This window comes from Thalassophryne amazonica, chromosome 14, assembly GCF_902500255.1.
Source record: "Thalassophryne amazonica chromosome 14, fThaAma1.1, whole genome shotgun sequence".
NCBI lineage: Eukaryota > Metazoa > Chordata > Actinopteri > Batrachoidiformes > Batrachoididae > Thalassophryne > Thalassophryne amazonica.
Window position 1 is genome coordinate 86,558,346 of NC_047116.1, and position 16,139 is coordinate 86,574,484.

Here is a 16,139-nt window from a genome sequence, read left to right on the forward strand (position 1 = left end):
CTCTATCTCCTCCCTGAGCTCACCAGCTGGTATTCTGTGTGTAACACGTGTGTACGGTCAGAAAGGATGCTCCTGGTTTGTCTCCTCATGGCCTGTTCATACAGCTCCTCTGGGGCCGGGGGAACAGGAGCGCCCATCATCTTTCCTGCTGTCTTAACCTGGTTGAATAATTGTGTCTTTGATTTGACCAGCAAATTACCAAACCAGCTGGTTATGTCATATCTGAGGACTGACTCAATGGCTGCTCTATAGAAAATGAGCATGTTTCTTCAGACACCAGTCTGAGCCTGCACAGGAAGTGAAGGCGCTGGTGTATTCTGCTGCAGACAGCGGTGACGTGTGTGCCAGCTCAGGTCGCGGTCTATGTGAACTCCCAAATATTTAAAGGAGCTCACTTGCTCCATGGCATGGCCATTGATGATAATAGGTCCGAGATCTACACCTGGTCTTGGGTCAATCACCATTTCAACAGTCTTAGTTGGATTGATGAACAGTTTGTGTTCCTCACACCAGGCTACAAGATCTTCAACAGCAGCTCTGTGGAGACTTCAGTCGTTTTCCTTTTTCAACAAACTGAGCAAGACTGTATCATCTGAAAATTTCAGAATGTGTTGGTTTAATTGTAAACAGACACAGTCATTGGTATAGAAAGTAAAAAGAAAAGGCGAGCTTACTGGCCCCTTTGGGGCGCCAGTGGTACATATGGCTGTGTCTGACAGGACCGAGTCAAACTTTACCGGCTGAGGTCTCTGGGTCAGAAAAGAATGGTACCATCTGATGAGAAACGGGTTTACCTTTGCCTGGACTAACTTATTCAGAAGGATGTGTGGCTGTATTAAATTAAAAGCAGAGCTGAAATCGATAAAAAGTAGTCTGGCATATGCAGCAGGACATTCTAGAATCTAGATGTTTTAGAATGAGATGCATTAGTGTTACGACTGCATCACTTGTGCTGCCATTTTTTTTGGTATAGGCAAACTGGTACCTGTCCGCTAGTGGTGCTACATCTGTACGCAGCCTCTCCAGCATGAGTCTCTTGAAACACTTGAACACATTAGAGGTCAGAGCTACTGGTCCATAATCACTGTCCTCCTGAGGGCTTGTCTTTTTAGGTACCGGGATAATGATGGATTGTTTCCACCGTACTGGCACAGTATGAATGCCTATTGACAGCTGGAATAACTTGTGCCAAACAGGAGTGAGTTCTTCCACAAATGTTTTCAGCAGAAACGCTGATGTAATATGTGGACCAGCAGCTTTGTTCATCTTAATGGTTTTAAAGGTTTATGTAACAGCCTGTGAATCAATTAAAATTCTGTCAGAGTTTACATCACACATAACATTCTCTGAAATCATATTACATTCATTAACAATGCCCGTATTAAAACGCATATAAAAATTATTCAGTTCATTGGCCCTTGCCAATTCATTTTGGGCCATCAGTGGTTTTCTTTTTGTGTCCATATTCGTCATGTGCCTAACTGAATCCCACGACTCCTTTGTATTAGATGCAGCCAAGTGCTGCTCAGCCAGCTCCCTGTACCGACTCCTGGCAGCCTTTAGTTGGTGATTCAGATCTTTCTGGGCCACTCTTACAGTTGTTGGTTTCCGAGCACGGACAGCCCGCTTAAAATCACACCACAGATTTTCAATAATATTCAGGTCTGGGGACTGAGATGGCCATTCCAGAATGTTGTACTTGTTCCTCTGCATGAATGCCTTAGTAGATTTTGAGCAGTGTTTAGGGTCATTGTCTTGTTGAAAAATCCAGCCCCGGCGCAACTTCAACTTTGTCACTGATTCTTGAACATTGTTCTCAAGAATCTGCTGATATTGACTGGAATCCATGTGACCCTCAACTTTAAAAAGATTCCAGTACCTGCACTGGCCACACAGCCCCACACCATGATGGAACCACCTCCAAATTTTACTGTAGGTAGCAAGTGTTTTTGCTGTGTTCTTTTTCCGCCCCTTGTTATGTCCAAATAACTCAATTTTAGTTTCATCAGTCCACAGCACCTCATTCCAAAATGAAGCTGGCTTATCCAAATGTGCTTTAGCATACCTCAAGCAACTCTGTTTGTGGTGTGTACATAGAAAAGGCTTCCTCTGCATTACAGCATCTCTTTGTGCAAAGTCCGCTGTATAGTTGAACGATGCACAGAGACACCATCTGCAACAAGATCATGTTGTAGGTCTTTGGAGCAGGTCTGTGGGTTGACTATGACTGTTCTCACCATCCTTCACTTCAGTTTATCTGAGATTTTTCTTGGCCTGCCACTTCGGGCCTTAACTAGTACTGTGCCTACGGTCTTCCATTTCCTCACTATGTTCCTCACAGTGGAAAGTGACAGCTAAAATCTCAGAGCTTTTTGTATCCTTCCCCTAAACCATGATGTTGAACAATCTTTGTTTTCAGGTCATTTGAAAGTTGTTTAGAGGCTCCCATGTTGTCACTCATTAGAAGAGATGCAAAGAGGAGAAACATTTGCAAATGGACACTTTAAATACCCTTTCTCATGATTGAATTCACCTGTATAAAGAGGTCAAGGGTCAATGAGCTTACCAAACCAATTTTGTGTTCCAATAATTTGTGCTAAATGCATTCAAATCAATAAAATGACAAGGGTGCCCAAATTTATACAGCTAATTTTGTTTAAATAACTATTGCATACTTTCTGTAAACACTAGAAACCCCATTTCACTTCTCAAATATCAGTGTGTTCATCTGCTATATGATATATTTAACTGAAATTTCTGATCCAGACAACCAAAAAAGGAAAATCATGAAAATTATCAGGGGTGTCCAAACTTTTGCATACAACTATAAGTGAAAATAAGATGGACTAAGATACAAAAATCATCTTTCAGTTGTGTCCCTGCCCTTATGGGTAGTTTACTTGTTTTCAGTCACATGGCACCTTTTTTCCCCATATGAACAATTGCAAACAAGCATGTCTTCAAGTCCCCGGATGTTTGTTTGCTATCTTTTGTGTATTCCCGTCAATTTGTTTGATCTGTACTGGTTTATGAAGTGCTCCATGCTAAAGATTTATTTAATAAAATTTCACAGTCACTGTATGAAAAGAAAATCAATAAAGGATATGTCAAGTTTTCAGGTTTTTTTTTTTAAATTAAAATACAGTAAATGACCATTTGTGACCTTGTGTTAGCTAACTTACTAACCTACAACCATCAAGAAAACTTTAATCAGGAAGTACAGATACACCTGCATCCAACACCTCCTCAGTCTTAATCACATGCAGTTCTGGATCCAGTTTAAGCTCAGGCTGAGAACAGCTTTCACTTATCAGATCCACTGCACCCCCTTCGTGGACAGGATGTACTCTCATGCGCTTCACCTCCTCCTGTCGGTGTAGTCTCCTTTCAACCTCAGACCTTTTGAGCTTTCTCTTCAAAAATGTCTGTCTCCAAAAGCTGCCTGATTGTGAACATGTTTCTTGAGGTCTTGAGTAGCTCTGTAATTGTGCACTCTCGCCAAAGCTGGACACAGATGACCAGTGACCATATTGGCTCTGCAAATCTTCCTCCACTGCTCTGAACACCAGGTTGGTGATATCTCTACGCAGCCTCATTTGCACCACGGGGTTCTTAATCTGTTGCATATCTGCCAACATGACCTCTGCAAACTGGTTCAGTATATCATGCTTAGGTATGTTTAATGGAACTTGTGTTTGATCAGGCTGGTCAGGAGGACCTGCATCATGACAGTCACAGCTCAAAGATATGCTCTCTGTAATATGAGGACATGGGCTGGCACAGTGCAAGGAAGCCAGACTGGCAGTGGAGGCAACGGGCAAAGGTTCGTCATGCAGATCTTGCCCAGCCACATCAGCATCCAGGGGGTTGCCAAGTGTACTTCCCATTTTCTGGTCACAATGTCCTATTTCCAAGTCCTCATCATCCTCTTCCCCGTCATCAAATTTGTCATCCTGCAAAAACAAAAGTCAAGAAACCCTAAGCTGGGACTCACTGGTAGTATCTCAGATTCTATGTTTTCCTGAACTGGGTGACACGCCCATATGGTGAATGTTAGAACAACTAGAGTGTTCAGTGTTTACTGAGGGCAGGTCAAGAAGAACAGTAATCAGAAAAGTAGAAGGTGGCAGCAGTAATTTACACAATGGAGCTGCTTAGTCTGCTGCCACCGCTACCCAGACCCGGATAAGCAGCAGAAAAATATTTAAAGCATCTTATAGTGCACTAGTATCTTGCCCGTGGCAATCCACAAGCTTTAGATTGAGTAGTGTTTATAAAATGGGTAACTGACATTTTTCAAGGGTGGTAATAAATTAAGCAAAGCTTGTAAAATGAGTTGGAATGGCGTTCAAGTCCAGAATGTTTTTAGAACCTTACACCTCAACAATTTTGGAAGAGGACCTCAACCCTTTTATTTCCTATTAATTATGTAATTTTTTTAATGTTCATTTACTGTTGTATTTATAAATTGTTTAGGTTCTTGTTATCATATACACACTATTATTTTTATCATCATTATTATCAATATTATTATTATTTCTTCTATTGTATAATTTTATTTTTAAATGGGCCACAATGGAAATAAGTGTTTTCCATTGTGTTTTAATATAAAGATGATTTACCACCCCCTGCTGGAATAGTGAAGTCATCATCAATTTCATCAATTTTATTTATATAGCGCCAAATCACAACAAACAGTTGCCCCAGGGTGCTTTATATTGTATTGTATTGTAAGGCAAGGCCATACAATAATTACGTAAAAACCCCAACGGTCAAAACGACCCCCTGTGAGCAAGCACTTGGCGACAGTGGGAAGGAAAAACTCCCTTTTAACAGGAAGAAACCTCCAGCAGAACCAGGTTCAGGGAGGGGCAGTCTTCTGCTGGGACTGGTTGGGGCTGAGGGAGAGAACCAAGAAAAAGACATGCTGTGGAGGGGAGCAGAGATCAATCACTAATGATTAAATGCAGAGTGGTGCATACAGAGCAAAAAGAGAAAGAAACAGTGCATCATGGGAACCCCCCAGCAGTCTAAGTCTATAGCAGCATAACTAAGGGATGGTTCAGGGTCACCTGATCCAGCCCTAACTATAAGCTTTAGCAAAAAGGAAAGTTTTAAGCCTAATCTTAAAAGTAGAGAGGGTGTCTGTCTCCCTGATCCGAATTGGGAGCTGGTTCCACAGGAGAGGAGCCTGAAAGCTAAAGGCTCTGCCTCCCATTCTACTCTTACAAACCCTAGGAACTACAAGTAAGCCTGCAGTCTGAGAGCGAAGCGCCCTATTGGGGTGATATGGTACTATGAGGTCCCTAAGATAAGATGGGACCTGATTATTCAAAACCTTATAAGTAAGAAGAAGAATTTTAAATTTTATTCTAGAATTAACAGGAAGAAAATGAAGAGAGGCCAATATGGGTGAGATATGCTCTCTCCTTCTAGTCCCCATCAGTACTCTAGCTGCAGCATTTTGAATTAACTGAAGGCTTTTCAGGGAACTTTTAGGACAACCTGATAATAATGAATTACAATAGTCCAGCCTAGAGGAAATAAATGCATGAATTAGTTTTTCAGCATCACTCTGAGACAAGACCTTTCTAATTTTAGAGATATTGCGTAAATGCAAAAAAGCAGTCCTACATATTTGTTTAATATGCGCTTTGAATGACATATCCTGATCAAAAATGACTCCAAGATTTCTCACAGTATTACTAGAGGTCAGGGTAATGCCATCCAGAGTAAGGATCTGGTTAGACACCATGTTTCTAAGATTTGTGGGGCCAAGTACAATAACTTCAGTTTTATCTGAGTTTAAAAGCAGGAAATTAGAGGTCATCCATGTCTTTATGTCTGTAAGACAATCCTGCAGTTTAACTAATTGGTGTGTGTCCTCTGGCTTCATGGATAGATAAAGCTGGGTATCACCTGCGTAACAATGAAAATTTAAGCAATGCCGTCTAATAATACTGCCTAAGGGAAGCATGTATAAAGTGAATAAAATTGGTCCTAGCACAGAACCTTGTGGAACTCCATAATTAACCTTAGTCTGTGAAGAAGATTCCCCATTTACATGAACAAATTGTAATCTATTAGATAAATATGATTCAAACCACCGCAGCGCAGTGCCTTTAATACCTATGGCATGCTCTAATCTCTGTAATAAAATTTTATGGTCAACAGTATCAAAAGCAGCACTGAGGTCTAACAGAACAAGCACAGAGATGAGTCCACTGTCTGAGGCCATAAGAAGATCATTTGTAACCTTCACTAATGCTGTTTCTGTACTATGATGAATTCTAAAACCTGACTGAAACTCTTCAAATAGACCATTCCTCTGCAGATGATCAGTTAGCTGTTTTACAACTACCCTTTCAAGAATTTTTGAGAGAAAAGGAAGGTTGGAGATTGGCCTATAATTAGCTAAGATAGCTGGGTCAAGTGATGGCTTTTTAAGTAATGGTTTAATTACTGCCACCTTAAAAGCCTGTGGTACATAGCCAACTAATAAAGATAGATTGATCATATTTAAGATTGAAGCATTAAATAATGGTAGGGCTTCCTTGAGCAGCCTGGTAGGAATGGGGTCTAATAGACATGTTGATGGTTTGGATGAAGTAACTAATGAAAATAACTCAGACAGAACAATCTGAGAGAAAGAGTCTAACCAAATACCGGCATCACTGAAAGCAGCCAAAGATAACGATACATCTTTGGGATGGTTATGAGTAATTTTTTCTCTAATAGTTAAAATTTTATTAGCAAAGAAAGTCATGAAGTCATTACTAGTTAAACTTAAAGGAATACTCGGCTCAATAGAGCTCTGACTCTTTGTCAGCCTGGCTACAGTGCTGAAAAGAAACCTGGGGTTGTTCTTATTTTCTTCAATTAGTGATGAGTAGTAAGATGTCCTAGCTTTACGTAGGGCTTTTTTATAGAGCAACAGACTCTTTTTCCAGGCTAAGTGAAGGTCTTCTAAATTAGTGAGACGCCATTTCCTCTCCAACTTACGGGTTATCTGCTTTAAGCTGCGAGTTTGTGAGTTATACCACGGAGTCAGGCACTTCTGATTTAAAGCTCTCTTTTTCAGAGGAGCTACAGCATCCAAAGTTGTCTTCAATGAGGATGTAAAACTATTGACGAGATACTCTATCTCCCTTATAGAGTTTAGGTAGCTACTCTGCACTGTGTTGGTATATGGCATTAGAGAACATAAAGAAGGAATCATATCCTTAAACCTAGTTACAGCGCTTTCTGAAAGACTTCTAGTGTAATGAAACTTATTCCCCACTGCTGGGTAGTCCATCAGAGTAAATGTAAATGTTATTAAGAAATGATCAGACAGAAGGGAGTTTTCAGGGAATACTGTTAAGTCTTCAATTTCCATACCATAAGTCAGAACAAGATCTAAGATATGATTAAAGTGGTGGGTGGACTCATTTACATTTTGAGCAAAGCCAATTGAGTCTAATAATAGATTAAATGCAGTGTTGAGGCTGTCATTCTCAGCATCTGTGTGGATGTTAAAATCGCCCACTATAATTATCTTATCTGAGCTAAGCACTAAGTCAGACAAAAGGTCTGAAAATTCACAGAGAAACTCACAGTAACGACCAGGAGGACAATAGATAACAACAAATAAAACTGTTTTTTGGGACTTCCAATTTGGATGGACAAGACTAAGAGTCAAGCTTTCAAATGAATTAAAGCTCTGGGTTTTTGATTAATTAATAAGCTGGAATGGAAGATTGCTGCTAACCCTCCGCCTCGGCCCGTGCTACGAGCATTCTGGCAGTTAGTGTGACTCAGGGGTGTTGACTCATTTAAACTAACATATTCATCCTGCTGTAACCAGGTTTCTGTAAGGCAGAATAAATCAATATGTTGATCAATTATTATATCATTTACTAACAGGGACTTAGAAGAGAGAGACCTAATGTTTAATAGACCACATTTAACTGTTTTAGTCTGTAGTGCAGTTGAAGGTGCTATATTATTTTTTCTTTTTGAGTTTTTATGCTTAAATAGATTTTTGCTGGTTATTGGTGGTCTGGGAGCAGGCACCGTCTCTACGGGGATGGGGTAATGAGGGGATGGCAGGGGGAGAGAAGCTGCAGAGAGGTGTGTAAGACTACAACTCTGCTTCCTGGTCCCAACCCTGGATAGTCACGGTTTGGAGGATTTCAGAAAATTGGCCAGATTTCTAGAAATGAGAGCTGCTCCATCCAAAGTGGGACGGAGGCCGTCTCTCCTAACAAGACCAGGTTTTCCCCAGAAGCTTTGCCAATTATCTATGAAGCCCACCTCATTTTTTGGACACCACTCAGACAGCCAGCAATTCAAGGAGAACATGCGGCTAAACATGTCACTCCCGGTCCGATTGGGGAGGGGCCCAGAGAAAACTACAGAGTCCGACATTGTTTTTGCAAAGTTACACATCGATTCAATGTTAATTTTAGTGACCTCTGATTGGCGTAACCGGGTGTCATTACTGCCGACGTGAATTACAATCTTACCAAATTTACGCTTAGCCTTAGCCAGCAGTTTCAAATTTCCTTCAATGTCGCCTGCTCTGGCCCCCGGAAGACAACTGACTATGGTTGCTGGTGTCGCTAACTTCACATTTCTCAAAACAGAGTCGCCAATAAGCAGAGTTTGAGCCTCGGCGGGTGTGTCGCCGAGTGGGGAAAAACGGTTAGAAAGGTGAACGGGTTGGCGGTGTACACGGGGCTTCTGTTTAGGGCTACGCTTCCTCCTCACAGTCACCCAGTCGGCCTGCTTTCCCGGCTGCTCGGGATCTGCCAGAGGGAAACTAACGGCGGCTAAGCTACCTTGGTCCGCACCAACTACAGGGGCCTGGCTAGCTGTAGAATATTCCACGGTGCGGAGCCAAGTCTCCAATTCACCCAGCCTGGCCTCCAAAGCTACGAATAAGCTACACTTATTACAAGTACCATTACTGCTAAAGGAGGCCGAGGAATAACTAAACATTTCACACCCAGAGCAGAAAAGTGCGGGAGAGACAGGAGAAGCCGCCATGCTAAACCGGCTAAGAGCTAGTAGCTGTGCTAAGCTAGCGGATTCCTAAAAACACACAAAATGAATAATGTGTAAATAATTTAGAGGTGATTCAGCAGAGGGAGTGCTTTAGTTAAGGCACGTGAAGATTACACTGTGAAGCAAATCGTTATCTAGGTAACTAGATCAATCTAACTGCGCAGATTAAACAGCTAACAGATACAGCAAAACACTGCTGTGCTCCGAAACAGGAAGTGATACAATACCGCAGTGAGAGCCAACCACCAGTAGAGGAAAGAAGTCCAGAATGTAATTAGCAACGTTAGGTAATATTCATAGCTTCTCCAAAAATATTAGTCTTAACATTCTATTTCGGCACCGTTCATCCTTGCCCCAAAATACATAAGCATCCCAAACAGCAAATGTCAGCTGTCCCCAGTCGCATGCACGCAGAGCTTTTTGTCTCTCTGCATTCTGCTACAAGCAGGTGCTTTTAATTTTTACCCACGCACAAACAGAGATGCTGGCAGAAGACATCAAAAGCACTACACCTCACTCATGGTAATGACAACATGAGACTTAACTAAGCTGACTAAACTAATTGAACTACAAAAACACAATAAATCAATAACACTAACAACACTGTTAAACTAACATGAACCACAATAACATTTAAAACCCCAAAACCCCGAACTCCCATGGTGCATTGCAGCACAATGTCCATTGTTTACTGGTCAGCTAAAACCGCTAATTTCTCAAAAATATTAGTCTTATCAACTTTCCATTTTCACAGCGTTCATTCTTGACCCAAATAGATAAGCATACAAAATGTAAGCTCTCTCTGGTTTCTTACCAGTTAGTACCCTACAGATCCCCTCTTTTTTGTCATTTTCAGTACTGATACTGACATATAGTACCAATATGGAACCACATCAGAGTTATGAAATGATGTGCCTCATAACTAGGTATTTTAACAAAAAACATACACATTTTACACTGTTAAATGCGGTACCTAGTGTAGGATATGAAGCAGCTGGAACAGATTTGAAATCAACAGCAGGTATAAGACTTACAAGATACGAATCACTTCGTCTGCGAACTATGTAAGGCCTCAAGAAATCAAGTTTCTCCTTCAGCATCTTCTTTTGTAAAGTGTTGATCCTCTCAGGATGCCATAACACTCTCCCATACTGAGTCCGAAGTGATCTTGATCTTCTTTCTACATCAGATACTGCAGAAACAAGGTGAAAATACTTTTTGGTAATACCTGTAAATGTGAGTTTAAAAAAAATAAAAAAATAAAAACAACAACAAAAACCATAATAACAATATGTAATAAACAGGTACTAGAGATACACAGATTATAATTTTTTAAACATTTCCTGATGTATATTTATACAATGTGATGGCCCCTTGGGACTGGCTAGTTTTCATGTACCTCCACTACCTTCTTTGACTTTTCCCAAGTTCTTTTTCTTTGGTTACCAGGCTCCAGCTGCCCCATGGGACAGTGTAGGGTAGCCTGTGGGCGCACTATGGAGGTACTACATCTGGGTTCCGTTCAACTACTACTAAATGCAAATTTAAATGCATACTGAGTATTCAGATACCCTACAGATTGCAATGTATTGCTTGCCTACTATATAATAAGCTAGAATGAGTATTCTAATTTGTACTGCATTCAGAACCCTCAGAAGCTCAGAAAGACCAGGCATTAAAAAAAAACTATTTCCGGAAAAGTGCATTCATGAGATTACCTCAGAGACATAAAAATGGATCAATCAGGCTCAAAGAAAAAGTGAAAGACGTTTGTGTTGTTGGGTGGTGCTGCTAACTTAACTAGTAATTGTACATAGAATGTGAATATATTACACATAGCAGGCATGTCTTGTGACTTTAACGCTGCGTTTCCAAGCAAAAATTACAGCTTGATCAAGGCATTTTCCCTCGAGCCAGAGTTGGAATTTTCAAAGTTCCAAGGGTCCGAACACAGCATTAGTCTACATTAATTCAACATTCTAATCCAATTTCAATTTATTTTCATTTATATAGCACCAAATCACAACAGAGTTGCCTCAAGGCGCTTCACACAAGTAAGGTCTAACCTTACTAACCCCCAGAGCAGCAGTGGTAAGGAAAAACTCCCTCTGAGGAAGAAACCTCAAGCAGACCAGACTCAAAGGGGTGACCCTCTGCTTTTCAATTAAATGTTTTCTGTGAATCTGATTGGTCAATCGTGTGAGATTTCAGGCCATAAAATACTGCGTGGACGGTGGCAAAATATTAAAACCGTTTCACATTTGATGTGTTACTTCACCCCCTGACCGCGTTGCTGCGCAGGTGTCAACAATGATAGTGTCACCTGAGACCGACAGAAACTAGTGCAGCAATGATGATCCTAAAATGCCTGAATTTTATGGATTTAACAGGATTGATTGATGAATTTACAATGCACTTAACTCAATGCCGCTTATGTGATGGAGAAATCCGTTGGTCTGTTCACAGAATTTCCAGTTTGGCGTGAAGACGCTGTTACGAAGGTAAGCTTTGATGAACCAACCACAACCTTTCACAACAATAAGCCACTTCAGCATTACAAGTACGCATGCGCGGCAGTCGGCGGCTATCGGGACAAACAAAGCCATGTGCACAGCTGTCAGTTACGGAAGTGTATTGCATTCACTGGATAAAAAAAAACATTTGACCGCTGGTCTCGTAAATACGAGAAAAGATCTGATAATTACGACATCAGGATCTTGTAATTACGAGATCGGGCTATTTTTATGTTTTTTATTTATTGTGTGTTTGTGTGTGTGTGTAATCACTTCCATACAATGTGCTTCTGTACTTCCAGTCCCTCGGTAAAGACAAGCGTGAGAATTCCCGAGTCATAATCGAAAATCGACCAATTGGTAGGCTCCGACACTGCACTGTGATCCACACCACGGCGCACTCAAAGTGTGGATTTCCCTCGAAACTGTTCCTGGATGAATGAAACTCCTCCAGTGAGGCGGGGTACGGGGCCCATGGACTGGCACACGCCCGGGTGGAGTGAGCCCCACTGTGTCCCTCAGCAGTCGGTGGGGCTGTGTAAGTGAAAGCTGAAAGACGCCCCGTGCTCCTGCCTGGACATTCATCCGGGAGCACTTCAGGGGAAAATCTACACTTGGTGTTTAATTGCAGTGTGTTATCATCGGCTGAGCTCAGCCCGCGTCTTTACTGAGGGACTGCAAGTACGGAAGAATATACATAAAACAATTTAGACACCTGATCTTTTCTTATAATTATGAGATCCTGATGTCGTAATTACGACATCTTTTCCCGTAATTACGAGATCAGCAGTCAAATTTTTTTTTTTAATCCAGTGAATGCAATACGCTTCCGTAACAACACAGTCCAATGTACTGGGAAACATTTATTATGCTTACTTTTGATGAGAAATGCCATTTACCACACGCAGTAGTGAGCGATATTACGTTGAATACGCATCCGCCGTCAAGCACGTACATTTGTTTGTCCCGATGCCTTCCCATCAGCCCCCGCACGCCCGAGATGCTGAAATGGCTTATTCACAGACTGAATTACTTACAGAAAAATAAACCATGCAAACGATGGAATTGGATAAGAAAACAGTAGCAAATTGAATTTTACCTGCGAAGCATTAGTGTAAAATCCAGCATGAACGTCTGCAAATCATCAGACACAACAGGGTTATTTCCTAAGACCAGTGGCCGTCTCAGTGTAAGTGAACTTCCGTGACATATGTCGCAGAGGTCAACAAGTTGTTTCAGGGTTAAATATTGTAAGAGAAGAACCCCCACGCGCGCGCACAGCATTGTGGGACTTTAATGTGTCGACCATGAAACCCGACTCAGATTTAAGTCTAAAAAGGTAGATTAAAAAAATCTTTACACATATATAATACCTTTAAACACACAACACTGAAGTCTGTATGTTGTGCAGGAAGCCGATTTTCTTTCTTACCGGGTTTTCCGATGGAAACTGCAAACTCTGACCACAGCTTCGTCTTTAAATCTTTATCATAGTAAGACTCCAGCGACGAATTAAACAAACACTCTTGTCTGCGCCAGAAGTCGATCAGCATGTTGTCTAACGTAGGCCCCCAGTGAGGCCCGCGTATCTGTCCACGAAAATGTGCCATAGTATGAAAAGAAAACTAACGTTTTATGGCTTTATCAGAACAGTTTACCAGGGGAAGCAATTTCAAGTGCGACTGTCGCCATCAAGTGGTCTGGAGTGAAAACTGCAAGACGCAAAAAATTGAATAAACAGCAGCTACAAACAACAACAGCAATGATAATAATATATTATTGTATGTATGACATTTTGCTGTTAATGTACTTGAGGTTTTAAGACACGATGTGTAAGTTAGAATTCAATTTATGAATTTATTTTTGAATATCACTTTCTATGAAATCAGTAGCATTATTTGCTTTAGTGAAAGAGCAGTTGGTAAAATCAAATAGTAGAAGTCTCCATGTGAAAGTGTCAGTAAAATATAACATTTAAAGTTCCAACTTCTAATTTTCAAAATAAATAATCAAATGTTAGTGACAAAAGTTATCTTTTGTCATCAAAGAAAGAACACTGACGTATTCTATCAGATTAACAACTGTGTAATCTTTATCTTTTAATCTTTATCTTTTTCTGTAATTTTACTTTCACAGTGAGTTTTGTAGCATTAAATACCACATGTGCAAAAGGTTTCATTCAAAATAGTGCTTCATCAACTGCAGAATCATGTTAACTCGATCACCGTGTAAATAAGCTCTGATAGTGTTGACCCGTTGTATGATCTGACACTCTATCAAAGTTAATTTAATGCCATGTAAGAGTTTATTAAATGATGTTTTTTGTGGCTCTGTGTGGGTGTGTGTGTGCTTATCATTGTGACTTGTGTCCTGGTCTGGAACCAAAGGAAGGATTTGCTTTTGTGTCTCAGTGCAGTAGTTATGCAGATAAATTGTTTTTGCATTTTACAGTTTTTATCATCACTGTCAGAAGAACAGGTGATAGCATCTATGCAAGTTGTTAACACCCAGAATTGTTGCTTTGATTTCTGTATGTCATGAGATGTCACAAAGACTTACAACCTAAACTTTAAAACCACTTTCTGCCATGTGGCAGAAACATACACACTGAGTGCCCCTTTTATTTCAGTAATGGCATGTAAAAAAAAAAAAAAAAAATTGTTACTTATAATTCCAAATTTGACTGCATTTCTGACCAATTTTGAGAAATCCTTATGAACTAATATGTAAAATCTCCAGAAATGAAAAGTAATCATATGAGACGGCAACAGAAAGAATTCAACAAACAAAATATTACAACAAGAAATGCTTGCACTTCCAGATCCTGGACTGACTCCATCCATTCAATGTGAAATTCATTATTTGATACAGATGAACATTCATGAACTATCCAGCAGGTGCCAGAGTCTAGCATGTCTTTTTTTGTGTACAGTAACTGTGGAAACCTTGGGGAATCCCCCTGGCAGATCTATGTGCACGCATTCTGGGGTGTCGTATGAATGCAGTGTGTGCACACAATAAAAATGAAATTGTCATTTCAGCACTAGAAATACATTCGCAAGTGCACAAATTAGCCATAATTGGATGCTTAAATTAACCAGGAAGGAGTTTCATAAAGAAGGCCATATTTATAACACAAAGTAGATATCAATACCTTCAAAATGGAATCAGTTTGAAGAGTTGTATTTACTGCCCACATGAACTTTTCTCCACCCCTGCCACATTTCTCCATGTAATGTGGAGTTGTGTCAGGAAGGGCATCCGGTGTAAAACCTGTGCCAATTCAACATGCAGATCCACCTTGGATTTGCTGTGGCAACCCCGAGTGCAAACAAGGGAGCACAGTGGTGGCACCAAGGGGGGGCTTGGGGGGGCTTAAGCTCCCCCCCAATAATTCTGCCAATAATGTGACTAGCGACTGATATATTTGTGGATCTCAACTGCAGTTCTGCACTGAGAATGTCTCAATATTGCGTAACTGTGCAAAGTGATGAATGTGTGTATACGGTGATCCACCAATGCTGAATCACCCTTCACAAACAGAATTTTCAGTTTTGCAAATAAACATTTATTTGTAAAAACCCACACACAAGTTACAAATTGTGGATCACAAAGCACGTGTACAAATCAAAGGATATTTGTAAATCACCCTCTGTGCATTTGCAAGTATTAATGAGACAAATTTAACTCCATACTCCAAAAATTTAGGTTTCCTAAATATTTATTACAGCCACTCTTAAAACTTAACTTATCTTTATTTATACCTATGTGCAAGTTTACTGAACTTGCAATCATTCTAAGTGATGTGTGTGCACTGATACCACATTGTAGAGGGGCACGGGTGACTAAAACATATACCTTGGTATTTATAAAGCAATTTACTATATATTGTTCATTTCGATGACATTTTGTGAAGTCCCTCCAACTTTTACCCCAGCTCCCCCAACAAAAATTTCCTGGCGCCACCAATGAGGGAGCAGCCGAAGGGATTTACACGAGCTTTTCTTCTAATAAAATTTGACCACAAAATGTTTCTCCCACAATAACTGTATAATGCCAGTACAGATGGCATTAAGGAGCCAAGAAATGGAGAGGCTTCTTTGAGTGTAATGGTATACTTCAGTGTCTCAAACATGGATGCTCGCAATAGTCAATGTAATATCTTCCATAGTTTGAGCATACATGGACTTCACAGTTTAGTGTCAATGTCTGTTGTTTGTCCAAGTCTGGGTGTCCATGACAACTGCTACAGAAAATTTCAGGCCTCTAAGTCCATTATTTGCTGAGATATTCTACCTTGAACATGGCTCCAGAAATGACGGCCATATTTTTTGCCTAAAAAAAATGGCAGACCCCATGCACACTAAATTGGCCATATCTCAGAAACCACTTGGCCTACAGGCCTCAAACTTAAGATTTGATGTTCTGGATAGTCTGGGAATATCTGATTAAAATTTAAAGAAAATCTGAGACAAAGTGCATGAGGCCCCTCAAATATTCCTTGAATTAACATGGAATGACCCACCGGATACCTTTCCTGACACATGAACAAATGTGACAGGGGTGGGGTTTGAACCG

General features: G+C 40.5%; 1 protein-coding gene across 1 annotated transcript; it reads right to left on the minus strand.

The window, feature by feature from the left end:
• Positions 1-3,138: 3,138 nt before the first annotated feature.
• Positions 3,139-13,202, minus strand: LOC117524761. The gene is made up of 3 exons (XM_034186579.1): positions 12,994-13,202; positions 10,083-10,240; positions 3,139-3,953 (listed from the first exon to the last, which is right to left on the minus strand). Exons 1-3 carry the CDS (start codon positions 13,169-13,171, stop codon positions 3,207-3,209), a joined length of 1,083 nt encoding a protein of 360 aa, XP_034042470.1. The 5' UTR covers positions 13,172-13,202; the 3' UTR covers positions 3,139-3,206.
• Between the last annotated feature and the right edge of the window lie 2,937 nt (positions 13,203-16,139).